Source organism: Artibeus jamaicensis, unplaced genomic scaffold (assembly GCF_021234435.1).
Source record: "Artibeus jamaicensis isolate MK-2021 breed Jamaican fruit bat unplaced genomic scaffold, CSHL_Jam_final scaffold_474, whole genome shotgun sequence".
In the NCBI taxonomy this organism is placed as follows: Eukaryota; Metazoa; Chordata; class Mammalia; order Chiroptera; family Phyllostomidae; genus Artibeus; species Artibeus jamaicensis.
In genome coordinates this window covers 47,440,985-47,456,356 of record NW_026522046.1, presented here as the reverse complement: position 1 = coordinate 47,456,356, position 15,372 = coordinate 47,440,985, and the positions used below count along the sequence as shown (strand labels likewise).

Sequence of the window (15,372 nt, the reverse complement as noted above, 5' to 3'; positions counted from 1 at the left end):
ACAGGTGTGAATGAGCAGTGTCACCCGTGTGAACTGTCTCTGACGGTGCTCCTGCCAGCGGCCCGGGACCGAAATGGGCAGCTATGCTGGGGCTGCTGTAACAGAGTCTCAGAGCCTGCCTCACTGAAACAACGAGTTCATCATCTCCCAGCTCTGCAGGCTGGGAGTCCAAGGTCACGGTGTGGGCTGGGCTGGTTTCTCCCAAGTCCTCTCTCCTTGGCTTGCAGTTGGCACCCTGTCCCTGTGGGCCTTCACAGTCTTCCCTGTTGTCCTCTATGAAGGCACTGCCAGGGCCTGGAGGTGACTGGGGTGGAGTCCGGGGGCCTAAGAGCGACACACAGAGAGGACTCAGGGCCCAGCCAGCAGCCACCTCCGCAGAGACGCCATCTGCACCCCAACATCACAGTCCGCAGGGAGGCCCAACCGGCACAGAGGTGGGACCCGAAGGTGGCAGGGCCAGGACCGAAAAAACCGTCACTCCAGATGCCCACCCCCTGGATGCGGGGGGCAGCCAGATGCCCAGAGACCTCCCTGCCCACCCCCTGGATGCGGCCCCTTGAGGCTTTCTTTCTCTGGATGCAGGGCCCACAGGGGCTTGGAAGGTCCGGGAGACCAGGAGGATTCCCCAGTCGCCTGCCACCTGTGGGGTTTCAGTGAGGGCAGGAGGGACAGGTCTCCGTGACTCACAAGGCAACACCTTGACTCCTTCCCAGGGCAGCGCCTGGAAGTTGCCCCCACTGGCCCCCTTCCCAAGGACAACCTTCTTCCTCAGACCACCTGCTTCCTAGAAAACACTCCTGGGCTTCTTTCCTCTCACTGCCAGGTGGCTGATGTTCCACAGCAACACACTGGCTGCTTGAAGTCACTCGGAGACGGAAAGGGAAGCAATGCCAACGTGGGAAGTGCTGCACCTGCTCGCTCCCCACAAGAAAAGGAATGTTCGTGGACTGGCTGCAGCCCCACACCCCCAACAAAACCAGGACAGCCGCCGCCTATCAACGGCTGTGCTGGTTGGGCCTCATTCCACAAACCCAGTGGTGCGGGGACATCACGCCCGTCTGTCTGAGTGAGTCACGCCCTCCAGCCTCGGCCTCGCCGGGGCTCCTCGCCTGCCCCCCAGGCCGGAGCAGTGTCTGAGCCCCGAGCCCACCCTTCTGCTCCGGGCGTCACAGGCTCCAGGTCCAGTCCTGGAGGCCCCTGACCCCTGGAGTCCTGCTGGCTCTGAGACTGTCCGGGCCAGGATCTGGCCCCTAACAAACCCTAAATGCGACTGAGTATAAAACTTGAACCTCGTGGGCCTGACCCAGAGGGACAGGGCGTCAGGGGCTCTGCAGACGGTCTCCCGTCATGTGAGGGAGTTCGGCCGTCGCTGAGAGAGGCGCTGCCGTGGACGGGCTCCTTCCTGTTTCACGGAAGCGTCAGCAGCACCAGCGTCCACCTCCCCAACACCACCGCCCTCCGACCACCAACCACCAGCAGGCTTATTGTATGTATTTATTTTTCCTTTCAAAATGCACCCATAGGTGTGATCTCATCAGCTCATCTCTGCTCTGTAAGAGTCACAGAACTGGCATTATTGTCCTTGTGTTAACTGTATGGAAACTAAGAGTCACACCTAAGTGGTAGGTTCCAAAACTCAGACCACAGTTTGGTTCTTCTGACTCCAAAACCAAGGCTTTTCTCCAGTGGATCCCACCCTTTAAAAAGCAAGAACTGACTGCTGATAGTAATGACTGTGGTTCCCCTCCAGCGAGTGGATGGCCCTGTGGGACCCTGCATCCCAGTCCTCGCGTGTCCCAGGCGAGCCGATAGCCACTCAAAGTTCACGTAACCCCATGAAGTTGAAATTCCCTCCAGGGCACCGGGCTCCCAGTCCAGCCTTCTTTCCGTGATGAGAAGCCACCTTTCATGGATACCCCAGGAGTCTCCCAGATGCCTCTGAGAACGGTGCCCTCCCCCAGAACACAAGCTTTTCCAGGGCAGGGAGAATCTGGCTGGAAGCTACTGCCTGCTGTCTCGTCCCAAAGCACGAGGAAACCCAGAGGGACAGGGATGCTGGTTTCGCTCACACACCACCTGCCGGAAGTGCCCAGGGCTCAGTGGTGATCTTCCGGCCCCACTCAGGGGCTTGACCCCTGTCTCGAGGTTCCAGGTGAGCCCAAAGCTGCTCTCCACGGACCCTGCGGGACGGCTGGGCCTGCTGTATGGGGACCTGCTTGCCTCGCCTGTTAAGGGATCCCCTGGATGTCGGTTTGGGTCCCGCTGGTCTCATGCCTGGGCTCCGGGCTGGCCTGGCTGGGCGGCAGGGTGGCTCTGTTGACAACGGTCAGCGCAGGGCACTTGACTGCCTTGCTCGGGGGCCCTTCTTTTTGAGTTCAGAGGTCAAATTGGAGAAATAAATGTCTTCCAAGGATTTGTCGTTCTTTCTGAGGATGTTGCTGGCCATCTGGAAGAGGAAGACCACGGCATAGATGCCGATGATGATGAGGATGTACCAGGCAGCACCGGTCCCGTCCGGGAGCCTCAGAGCCCTGGTGGAGTTGGTGCGGTTCCTGCCCTCCAGCTGGTCCCTCAGCAGATGCCCCAGGGCAGGGCCGGCCTGGGTCTGGTTGGGGGCTCTCAGAGGAGTGCACTTGACCCCTGAGGAACAGAAAGACCCAGGTGAGACCCAGCATCCCGGACTGGGGGCTGCCTGGCCAGGCCAGTGCCGGTGAGGTGGCAAAGGCAGAGGGCTGGGAGAGTCCTTCTGCGGGGCGGGAGCCCGGCACCTATGTGCTGATAAGCTTTTAAGAATCAAAGGGTTCAAAATGCTGTGTTTCGGACTAGGAGGCAAAGTGTCAGAAAGTTGTCAACTGTCACTGAAACAATCTGCACGACCGGCTGCAGTAAAAATGTCAGAATTTCTCTGGGAACTAGGCGAACTGTGCGTACTGAAAAACTAACCACCAAGACCAATCGGAAGGAATGTGAGAAAACAGGATGATGGGTGGAAATTAGCCAGGAATGTAAAACTAGCCGGTCAGGGGACTGATTCACACTTTGTGGGGGAAGGACCATCTCCCCTGCCCGCAGCCCAGCTGTGGCTTCCTGGGCTTCGCAGCAGGTGTGCAGGGTGTTAAAGAATGAGGCAGAAGTAAGAGAAAGATGAATTTTTCAGTGAACTTTGGAGCAACACAGCACCGGGTCCCCATCCCTCACCTTATGTCCAGAAGTAGTGCCGAGAAACCAAAGATTTTAACAAAAACAAAAGAAACAATGTAAAGTACTAGAAAAAAAGCGTGGTAGGTTTTTCCCTTTAACATCGCGGAGTAGGAAACCCCTCTCTAAGCACAAAAAAACGCAAAAATTCAGAGGGGGAGAAAAGAAGAAAAATGAAAATAAATGTTAAATTCAACTACATAGAAACTTTAAAGTTATCACATGCTATAAAACCAAGAGTAAGTGACAAATGAGAAAAATTACAATTCAGACCACTGAATTTCTCTTGATAACTTTCAGTTCTAGAAGACAAAGACCAAAGACTGGTAGAAAAAATTTGCTAAGGATATGTGCAATTAAGTTATAGAAAAAGAAATGGATCTTGAACGTGATAAAAGCCTCGTAATAAGAAAAATGCACAGCAAGACCACAACGAGATACCATTCTGATAGCTGCCAGGTGTGCAGATTCACAGTGTTTCAGACACACCGTGTGGCCGCGTCGACAGGGCGGGTCAGCCTGCGCTTCACGGCTGTTGAGGGTGTGAACTCACACCACCAGTCCAGAGGGCGCTGTGGCATCGCACGCACACTCGCCTTCCACCAGCTGTTCTCCCTGTAGGACCCCCCCCCCCGCACACACAGGGGCAGCGGAACAGGCCTGGGACCATGCGTAGCTGTGAGTCACTGCGGCATGACGGCTAGTACTCAAGGGCAGCCTGAACAGCATCGATGTCCGGGGTGGCGAATACGGTTCGGAAACTCCATGCAGCAGTACTGTGCAGCCATAAACATCCATGAAGGGTTTTGGGGGCACTAAATATGAATAAAAAGCGACCCAACTGCGATTAAATGTGAGGGTCAGATATGTAACTAAAGGTGGCACCGTGTTTGCTCGAAGCTGGTACTTGCGGAGATGAAATACCTCCGGGAGAACGCACAGGAAACCGGTGCCCGCCCTTGCCCTTGGGGAAGAGGAGGGGGAGGCGCTGTGCTAGTCCATTCAGCACAGCTTGTGCCTTGCGCACTGATTTTCAGAAGGAAAGCCATTCAGACGCGAGAGTCCAGGTGGGCTCTCTCCCGGCCTCCAAAGGGGAAGTGCCCTTGGGTAGAGATGCTGGGCACCCTTCCAAGACCAGGAGATTAGGATCTTAACCGCTGTTTAACTCACAACTGTTTTCTCTCCCAGAGGAGCCGGTGGGACCAGAGTGACAAAAGCCAGAGAAGGTGTGGACGTTGCTGTGAGGCTCCCCCCCCGCCCCCCCCGCAGGTGTGTGCGGGTGTGTTGCAGCGCCGCAGCCTGCTGCTGCGGGCAGGGACTCCGCAAACGCTTCCTCTCTGATGCTGGTTCGTTGCTTGTTCATTCCACCAGTGCCAGGTTAGAGCAGCTGGCATTTTTTATGGTTGTGAGTTGTCAGAATGCATGAATAACCTTACTACTGTTAGATGAGGGGGAAACCAGTTAAAAATAACGCTACAGATCGCATCTGCCAAAGTTAACAGGTGTGATTATGTCGGGTTGGCCACTCATGAGAAATACTACAGCCGTCGGGAATTCAACACCAGCGTCCGCAATGCGTTTGTGATCTTTACGTAAAGCAGGAGGGGTTCCCCATCACCACTAACAAACAAGTCACCTGACAAGAGCACCGTAAGCTTAATTCGGGCAAGAGGACGTGTTCAAACTTGGAGCACACATGTACACAGAACTCTCTGCGAATTGTTCCAGAATGATGGGATGTGTCAAGCACATGAAAAGCACCCAATAAAACTGTAGAACATCGAGTTACTTTAAAACCAGTCTTTTTTCCACAGGAGAGAAGCTCTGTGTCTTAATTAGTGAAGGGCATTGTTCCCTACCTTTCTGTTCTGAAAACAGTACAAGTAGCGGTGGGGGGTGCGGTGTGGAGGAAAAACCCATCCACCTGCGGCGCCCACACTCGCCCTGCGGTGCAGGAGCCGGTCCTGCCGGAGACACCCGTCCTCCCGTGGTGGCAAGACACTCACCTGCCATAGGAGGCTCTTTTCCTCCACTCCCTGAAAGCCGATAAAGGGGGACCCTGCTTCACAAAGGGTCACAACCCCACTGGAGCCCAGCCCCACTGAGGCTCCTGAGTGGGGGGGGGGTAACAGGACACCCCAAGAAGGGCAGCACGGAGCGGCAGATCAGCAGAGATAAACTGGGAGAACTGCCTCTCACTCAGTGGATCAGAGAATTCATGTCCAGTGGTCTCCTGTCGCCTCGGGATAAACAGCGCCTCCCGGCTTTGGCTTGCGTGGGGCGCTCTGACTCTGACACAGAAGAACTGTTGAAAATGGGCTGGCGCCGCACTTTTGCCAGCCGCCCCCCCAGGCCCCGCTGCCCTGCAGCGGCTTGGCGCGGCGCTGCCCCTGGGCTGGCTTGCCGGCTTACAGCCTGGGTGGTTCCTGATCTGCCGGGTTTCACACCTGTTGCAGGTGCTGCACCCAACCAGGTGTGGCGGAGGCCCCTTGTCATAGGGCCAGGAAACTCCACAGACGAGGGCCACCAACTTCCTCTCAGACTGTGTCCTGGAGGCGGAAACCAGACGACCGTGCCCTGCCTGACCAGCGGGGGCTGTGGCTTTTCCGGTGTCATTTGATGCAGTTTTCATCGATGGGGGGCTTGCGAAGTCAGTTGCAAAGTCGGCCCTGTGATCAGCAGTTCCGCTCCCAGGTCCGCCCCCAGAGGAACGGAAACACACCCAGACAGCCTGCACGCGTGTTCCCAGCAGCGCCGCCTGTGACAGCTACGAAGCAGAAACTGCCCGAACGCCCACCGACCGATGAATGGAGCAATCAAGTGCAGGTAGTCCTACAATGGAACATTGTTTGGCAATAAAAAATAATGCCTGTTACAAAGTAGATAAACCTTGGAAATGCTATGCTAAGTGAAAGAAGTCAGTTACGAAGGTCAACATGTCGCGTGCTTCCATTTATGTGAGATGCCAGAAATCGACAAGTCTAGACAAACGGAAGGGGGTTCCGCTGTGGCCTGGGGCTGGGGGGAGCTTGGGGGGCGGGCGGGGGGGGCGGGAACCCTGGTGCTGGTGGTGCGGCTCTGGGAACGCGCTCGAGTCTCCGACTGCACACTCTGGGGGGGGGACATGCACAGCGTGTGGGCTGCATCTGAGCAACGTCCTGCGGGTCTGCGGCGGAGCTCTGTGCAGCTGTGGGGAGAACGAGGGAGTCACATGTGTGCTGATGTGAAAGATCCCGGGTGAGTTGTAGAGCAAACCAGCAAAGAAGAGAGCGTCCCATCTGTGGCGACAGGCGTGGGGAGGAGCGTCCGGCTCTGACTTCGCTGGGGCGGGCACTGAAGGCCACTTTAGGGACGCTGGGCAGAGGACCGGGTCCCATGTGGGGAAGGTCCATGTGGGGAAGGCCTGGGCCGGGGTGGGTGGCCGGGAGGCAGAGTCCTCAGTGTATACTCCTCATGCCTGAAAGGGTTAGAACTCGGCGCTGCGTGTCCTGTGTGTAATCGGCCCAGCCCTGGGTAATGTGAATCTTTGCCCGAGGTCTCTGCAGGCTCCTGTGCAGCAGTGGCTGGACCACAGCTCTGCCTCTGGGATGGAGATCCCTACACAGACCCCCACGCAGCAGCTGGCCAGCAGTCGGGGTCTCAGCTGTGCCCTTGCCTGTGACCCTGGGCAAGTCCCTGCCCTCTAAGAACTGCCGTTGCCTGCCCTGCGAGGTAGGGGTGCGGGGTCCCACACCCACGGGTCCCAGGAAGGCAGCAGGGAAGCGGCCCAGGCGGGGCTACTGGGGTGCAGGCGTCTGATTGTGAGCGGTGCCCACGCAGGGCAGGGAACGCTGGCAGGCTCCGCGAAGTGAAATGCCACTGTCACACCACCTGGAGGGACCCAAGGTGCTCTCCCTCCACCACCTGGGCATCACCTACACGCAGGGCCCAGGGTCCATGAGTTCTCTCGACTGCTCAACCTCCAGGTCACCCTGCTGGGGTGTATCCATGACCTTGAACCCTCCTTGTTGGCTCAAATCAAACTATGATGTTCGAGGTCGGAGTAAAGGACAGGGGACTGCAGGGACCCTGAAGGGACTCTGGGGACCACTGGTGTTCTGCCTTAGGGGTCTGTCCATTGTGGGCCCTTCCCCAAACCCCACGCTGCCTGCACCCCCGCACACCCCGCCCTGGGATGCACAGTGGGGGCGGGGCGGGGGGGCTTCAGGTTCCTATAGAGAAGCACAAACACTCTTTCTAACAGGGGCTTCCTACTCTGTCATGGCTGTGGCCACGTGGTGCCATCGAATGAAATGTGTGCGGTGGCTGGCACAGGGGTGGCCAGCCCCACAGTCACAGGCCCAGGCAGCCACCGCCTCCGAGGTCAGCGCGCTCCGTGCTGTTTGTAGTTCCTGACACATAACATGACGAGGAACAACTCGTATCGCAGGCCGAGAGGGTCAAGAATTTCCTTCCTCCTGGGGCGCGTCTCCTCAGGCCTCCGGTTCGGTTTAGACAAATACTGGCCTGGGCGCCGCACGCAAAGCCGCTCCGGCAAATATTTGTCTGGGAGCGAGCGCCGCTCCCGTCCCCCCACAACTCCTCTGACTTGAGAGACACCCCTCCCACAGGGCTTGGCTTCTGTTTTCCTTTTCAAATTTTGGGTCCACTGAAGAGCCAGAGAGCTTTGACGATGTCTCAGTTCCAGCAGGGGAAACCAAGGATGTGGATTTGTACAAAAAAGGGGGGGCAGGGGCGCAGAGAAACAAGTGATTTTGAATGTAAAGGTGTCAGAGTGGGCATTTAAAAAAATGTCAGTAAATAAATGCACGTGTCCCTGGTCAGTCTTCTTTCCAAGGGGTGCTTCCTGGGGGCAGACCTCGCTGCCAGTTCTGACCCCTGCCAGGCAGAAGACACTGAAAGTGTCTGATCAGGAGCCCGGGGGGGGGGGGGCGGGGGCTACACAAAGGGCTCTCACCAGAGGCCGTTTAAAAGGCGTTTAGTGCATTTTGAAACTCGTTAACTTAACTGTCATTCTTGCCTTTCCTTTTAATCTTATTACTGTGTTTTCCAGCTTTTAGGGACCTGGAATGTCTGCAGGGAGGAGCAGAGAGAGGCTTCTGGAACTGGAGGGCCAGAGGAAGACAGAAGCCAGCGGATCGAGGGAGATTTAGAAAGGAGAAGGCACAGCACTCGATTAGCCCGAGTGGCAGGCCGAGTGACATTTGCTCTGAACCGAACTGTGTCCCTCTAAAATGCCTGTGTTGAAGCCCTAAGCCCCAACGTGACAGTATTTGAAGGCAGAGCCTCCTGGGACGGTGATTAGGTTTAGGTGAGGTCAGGGGGGTGGGGCCTCACAGAGGTATTAGTGCATCAAAACAGATGGGAGAGCTGAGCCTCCTCCCTGGGCAGCTGCAGAGGAGAGCAGGCAGGGTGCACAGCACAGGTGTTCTTCCAACAAAGAACCCAGCAAATCACCTGGATGGGCCAGGTGACTGCCACACCCTGAGGAACGTGACCTTGACTTCCCCAAAGGCTGAGTGGGCTGGGGGTCTTACTGTGCCACGTTGGCCCTGCAGACCTGTTTTAACTGATACCTGTCTCCTCCGAGGAATAAACCTCCGTGGGTCCTCTTGGGCTTCCCTCCTTTCTTCCAGGGATGAGGTAAAGAAATCTGTGCGATTTCTTATTTAAACAAAGACTGAGAGCCTCGTCCCTTTCCAATTAACGTGGGCAAGTTGAGTCTAAAATTCAAATGGAAAAGTCAGCACACAAGATCAGCCAAGAAAATTCCAGGGAAGGGAAATTATGAAATATTCTTGCAAGACGTAAAAATGTAAGGCAAAGCCACAGAAATCAAAAGCGCTTAGTCAGAGCACATAAAAAGGCAGACGGATCAGCAGAACAGAAACAGACTTAAACACACTCAGGAAAGTAGTTGGAAAGAGAAGGGGTGTTTCAAGTCAGTGGACAAAAGACGGGTCATTTCACAAATGCGTGGGGAAACCGCACAGTCATCTGGGCAGGAGTGGGAGTGGGCCTCCAGTCGGATGCTCAGCAAAAATCAATTCCAGATGGAGCTAAGTTACAGTTTTTAAAATAAGTTTATGAAGGAGCCAGGACAGACACGGGAGATTTATTTTTTGCTCCCAGATGGTGCCAGTCCTTCCAGGCGCGCCACGGGCGTCCGAAATCACAGAAGACAAGACCGAAGAATTAAAAATGTCTCGGCAGCAAAAACAAAAGGCTTTTAACAGACTCAAGAAATAAAAAAAATGATAAGTTGGGGGAAATCACTCCCAACACATGTGGTCAAGTGCCAAATTCCTTAGTATTGCAAAGGTTTTTAACATTAAGAAACAGGTGAGCATCTCAACAGAAAGATGGGCCAAAACACAGGAAAACCTGTCACGGTGAAGGAAGTGCGAATGTTTTTAAAGCAGATCCAACTGTGCTCATTCTCATGCATAATGATGTAAATGCAAATTAAAATTATGCAGAGAACTCCTTCAGGACCTGCTGAGGAGTTCACCTGTGAAATGAGTCTGTCCACCGGGTTCAGGAAGCAGTCACAAGGGTCTCGGGCACACAGGGACAGCTGCCAGCATCGCTATGGAGGAAAACTGCCATGTTCAAGCTTTTCAGCATACATATCTTCTGACTGCTCGGTCCTCTAGGAATTTGGGGGACTTAGGTGTGTGACAGCTGTTTCCAGGACGTATGTACAGGTCTCATCACTGTCCCACTGTAAAAGCAAAAGATTGGAAACCATCTATAAATGTCCATCGAGAGACCTGGTTCAAGGCCGTGTGGAAATCCATGGCACGGGACCCTACTCACGCATCAAAAGGAATGCGGCGGACGTCTGCGCACCGGGGGAGCAGCTGTCAGCGAATCGCTAAGAAAAACAGGGTCCACGCAGACTGGCGTGTGCTCTGTACCCTTTGCAGGGAAAGGCTGGGCACCCTTGTTCAGACCGTGTCAGAGAGGAGGCCCAGGAATCCTTTCATCGCCTCTTAGCAGCTCCCCTTGAAAGGATTTGTTTATTTTCTCTACATGTGTCTGTTATCTATTGAAAGGCAAACCTACGTTTCTGAGTTTCCAAGGAACATTATTAACCGAGTCTTTGCAGGGAACCAGCCGTTTCTAGTATGTTTGAAATTCTGGCTTTCAGGCATTTTAAATCCAGTCCCCTGTACTTCCGTTTCCACCCCTGGTCCGCATCTTCTCTGCCCCCGGTTTGCAACTTCTGCTAGGAGTGTTCCCCTTTGTTAGAGAGATAGCTACCCGAGGAATGTGATGGAAGACTGCACCTGCGGTTGCCCAGACTCTTAACAACAACAAAAAAGAGCCCTTTGAAATTCAGGAATTCGTGCTGCCTTCAATTGAGTGGCCTGATGCTAACGCAGCCCACCTGGTCTCTCCCAGCGCCCGCTCTGCGAGCCACCTGGAGGCAGAGACTCGGCGGTACCTGTGGGTGCTCTGCCCCCTGGTGGTGAGATGGCGCTATAACAACCAGGCCACCGCCGCGGAGCTGCGGAGTCGGATTCCGGGGGGCGGTCCAGCCCCAGGACTCTCAATAGAGGGCGCTGGTGAGACAGCCATGTTTGTGCCACGGAGCTGCGCGCGCTTTCTAGCGCAGCAGTGGAATGTGGATTTCACACCAACACACACAAAAGCACTAGAAAAATTGTAAAGTGCACAGTTATGGGCCTAATGAGAGTCACTGATGTTTTGAATTCCAAATTCTGATGTTCTATAATCGACAGATCTCCTGCCCCCGACTACCGGGTTTATCAGCTGCCTGCCTAAGCCTGACTTTGGAGAGGCCAGGGTGCCTCTCCTCTGCGCCCCCTGCGTCTCGTGCTCCAGCATGTCTGGTGGAGTTTGGCCACATACCCAAACGCTTATGAGAGCACAGTGGCAAACACAAGGCCCGTGGGCCGAATCCCGCCCTCCGCCTTGTTCTCTCCGGCCCGGCACCTTGTTTCTACCCCGTGGCAGCCCCGAGCTCTCGCTTAACTGTTAAGGAGCAGTTACACTTACACAGTCCTAAATTATATTCGTCCCGTTGAAGGCAACGGTGAGGCTGCTGCGGCCCCTGGTGACGAATTTGACCCCTTGCTGTAGAGCAAGAGTCAACACACTTATTTTTCTTTTCCTGTAAAGGGCCAGGTGGTTAATACTTTTGGGTCTATGATTCATATGACCTCTGTCGCAAGACTTCAACCCTGCCTTTGTCACGTGAATGCAGTGCTAGACAATATGTAAATAAATGTGTGATCGTTGCAATAAAACTTCATTTATAAAAACAGACGGAGGGCTGGATTTGGCCTGTGCGCCACAGCTGGCCAAACTGGTTGGGAACCTGTGTCCCTGTCTCTAAAATCCAGGGACACCAGGCCCTGCCGGCAGCGCGATGCTCTGTGGTGTGCCGCCCCACGGCAGGGAGACCAGCACAGCCATGGCTGCTGTTTGCTCAGTTAGCATGTCCAGTGAGAGCCTGCTCCAGCATGTTCAGACCTCCCGGGCCCCAAGAAAACGTCAAACCTTGGGGAGCTGGGAGTGACGCCTTCGTGCTGTGTGAGGCCCCAAAGCCTTTGACCCAAGAAATCAGCCCAAACCACACAGCCCTTCCCCCAGAGCTCTCAGCCTTGCCTGCTGCATCAGAGCACCCAGGCCCTCCACACCTGTGCAGCGAGCGTCTCCCAGAGACCCTGTGAGCACAGAGCCCGAAGAACATGCACCTGTGCCTCAGTCCTCCACGGCCCTGAGCGAGCCCCCTCCTTCTCTCAGAATTGAGGGTGCGATGGTGCCTTTCTGTGTCCTTTCCTCGTTTTTAAAAAAATATTTTATTTTTAGAGAGAAGGGAAGAGAAGGGAAAGAGAGAGAGAAACATCAATGTGTGGCTGCCTCTTGTGCGCCCCCCGCTGGAGACCTGGCCTGCAACCCAGGCATGTGCCTGACTGGGAATTGAACCAGCAACCCTTGGGTTCACAGGCCGGCGCTCAATTCACTGAGCCGCACCAGCCAGGGCTTCCTTTTTCTCTTTTAATGCAGGGTCAGCCCTTGAGTGCGTTGCCCCATCCTCTCCCCGTATTTCCACTTTCCTGCTGGGGAGGGGTTCAGCCCTGCCCACTCTTGGGAACTTGCTTAAAATAGCTGTTGCTGTGGGGGTTTTCTTTATGTTCTTTTGCCACAAGTATCAAAAGGCTTCCCGTGAAAGTGAAGCAGCAGGAGGCTCCCAGCATGCCCCGTACAAGGGCCATACAGGGGCCGCTGACTGACTGCAGGGAGAAGCAGCCCTGGGCTCCTCTCTTTCACCCTTAAAGGGACAACCTCACCTCCAATGTCCGGCCTCCAGCAGCCTATTCAAGGGTTTATCATTGTTTTATTTTCCATTTGATATAGTTAGTATGCAATGGTATATTTATTATGTTAGTTTAGGTGTACAATACAGTGATTCGACATTTTTATACCTCACAGTGTGATCACCCCACTAATACTGCAATATTATTGACCACATCCCCCTTCGCCTTCGTCATCCAGCCACCCACCCTGTCCCCTCTGGCAACCATCTGAGCTCAGTTTCTATGAGTCTGTTTTTGTTTCATTTGCTCATTTTTGTGAAGTCATATGGTACTTGTTGTCCTCTGACTTATCTCACTGAGCAGTTTACTCTGCAGGTCCATCCACGCTGTCGCAAATGGCAAGAGCTCATTCTCTTGTGTGGATGGTACTCCACTGTGTGCTCGCACGGCGCCTTCTTCTCCAGCCCTCCGTCGACGGGCACCCAGGCCGCTCCATAGCTCGGCTCTCGTAAATAGTACTGCGGTGAACGTTGGGGTCCAAGTATCTTTTCGAAGTAGTGTTTTCATTTTCTTTGGATAACTACCCCGATGATCTGCTGAGTGGTGTGGTTACAGGGGAGCCGGCTCCACCCACCCAAATGACAAGGAACCTTTTCTTTCATCCTGCTGGTTGGCAGGCAGGTGCCACCGTGTGGCTCAGCCTCTGTTCCCTTTGCCACGTCTCCCTCCGCCTCTCTGACACCTGTTTCACCACTTCTTCGTGCCAGCTTCTCCGCCAGCATGAACAGTGAGGATGCTGTCTTCCTCACGCCCGAACGACCAGCTACGGTGACAAAGCGCGTTTGCTGAGGGACGAGAATACGCGATGGGAACCTCTACTGGCAGAAATCACAGGCGGGTTTGTAGCAGCACCTTCCGTTTGGTGAGATCAGGTGACCTGACCATCTGTCAAGGGCTTATTCTGTGTCTGCGCTTTTCTGAACTCTTGGCCCAAAATTCCTGCACTGGGCTGAATGCCCACCCAGAATCTCAAGCTATGGCCTTATTTGGAGATAGAGCCACTGCTGATGGAGTTACAGTAGGGGTCTACAAATGAGATCGTCCTGGGTTAGGGGGGCCCTAGATCGGATGACTGGTGTTCTGGTAAGAAGAGGAAAAGACCCAGCCAGCCAGAGGAGAGGCCAGGTGAGGACGGAAGCAGAGACTGGAGGGACGCAGCCACAAGCCGAGGACACCTGGAGCCACTAGAAACTGGAAGAGTCAGGAAGGACCCCCCCGGAAGCCCCAGAGAGAGTAGGGTTCTGCCGACATCTCGGTGTTGGACTTCTGGCTTCTAGAACTCTGAGAGAATAAATCTGTGCTGTTTCGAGCCACCGATTTTATGGTAAATGGTTATGGCAGCCACAAGAACTCCCTGAAGTCTCACCCACAAGCTGGGTTTAAAACCCAAGCTGGGTTCCAGGTGTCTGGAAACCTGGGTTCTTCTCTGTGGGTCTCCAGGGGGTCCCCAGAGCAGGCACATTCTCCAGTCTCCATGGGATCTCATGGGACCTCATGGGACCTTGTCCGGGACAAGCCCAGCCCGGCTCACCTCTTGCCCTGTGTCTTTGAAACTGACAGGAGCCCATCTCTGCGCATCGTCAGTGTGAGGGACAAAGGGGAGGGTGTGCGGCCAGGTGGTGGGGGGTGGGGACCCGGCCCCCGGTCACAGTGGGTGGGCCCTGGAGCAGCGACTTCCCCACTGCCCCCCTGTGACGGGGTCTGTGGGGGACACTCAGTGTCTTCTTACCCAAACCAGCTGAGCCTCTTCAGGAACCCGATTCAGAGTTTTCGTCTTGCACTAGGCGAGAGCCCCCCGCTGCCTTGCTCTCTCTCTGCCACGACTCTGCAAGGTTGTTGGCCAGCATGAAATTACTCTGGGGGTCCCCTGATGTGTGCCTCTGTCCCCACTCCTGGGAGGCCTCGTGGTGACTGCTTGACAATGGGCCTGTCTGGGCTGGGCCACCAAGGACGTTCGCACCAGGGGCAGGGGGTGAAAGGGGCAGGCAGAATGAGGGTCCAAGGTGGTTAAGGGTCCCCGTGGTGTCCTTTGAGCAGACTGGACAAAGGAAGCCTTCCTGCGGGCGGCCCCAGTCCTGCTCCAGGGCTGCTGGGACTAATCAGCCGTGGGGACCTCGTCTGTCCAGTGCTGGGTGCTGCGTGCTGGGCCATCCCGAAGGCTAGACCGGACTCTGTCCTCCCCAGTGGAGGGTGTCCGTGCCCACCGCGGTCACCAGGGTGGAGTCCTTCCTCTGTGCACAGCGCAGGTGTCCCCAGGCCTGGGACTGAAGGGGACGCCAGTCTGGCTGAAAGATGAGTTTCCAAGGGCTGGAGAGGCACCGTGTCCTTGGTGGTGTAGTTCCTGGAAATGGGAGAAGGGGTCCCAGCACTATGGAAGTGGGGGTGTGTGTTCCAGATCCTTCCCAAGAATTCTGAGCCAGGTAAGGGCAGCCCGATGCAGCGTCCCCTGGTGGGGTTGGGACCTGCTGGTCCCCTGGCCAGGACCACACTGGGGACAAGGCTGCCAGAGGTTTCACCGGCTTCTGCCACTGAGGCTGGGGAGCCCTTCAGACTCCGGTCTCCCCTCTGACTCTGCTTTCTGTCTGCTTGGGCTGGGGGCTTGCTGGGGGCTGGCTGGGGGCTGGGCTTTCCCCCCAAAGTGCAGTGCCTACGTCCGTGGTCTTGGGGCGGAGTCCAGCTCAGGGTCATATTTTGTTTGGCCTGCACAATTTCTAAAAACGAGTTTGTTGTCAACATTAAAAACCAGGAGATCTCAAACCAGACATCCAGATTTCCAGTATATTTTTTTTAAATATTTTATTATTTATTTATCTTTAGAGGGGAA

General features: G+C 55.2%; 1 protein-coding gene across 1 annotated transcript; it reads right to left on the bottom strand.

The window, feature by feature from the left end:
* Nucleotides 1-2,326: 2,326 nt before the first annotated feature.
* SMIM34 (small integral membrane protein 34) lies at nt 2,327-5,583 on the bottom strand. The gene is made up of 2 exons (XM_037127180.2): nt 5,205-5,583; nt 2,327-2,640 (listed from the first exon to the last, which is right to left on the bottom strand). Exons 1-2 carry the CDS (start codon nt 5,209-5,211, stop codon nt 2,327-2,329), a joined length of 321 nt encoding a protein of 106 aa, XP_036983075.2. The 5' UTR covers nt 5,212-5,583.
* Nucleotides 5,584-15,372: the final 9,789 nt, after the last annotated feature.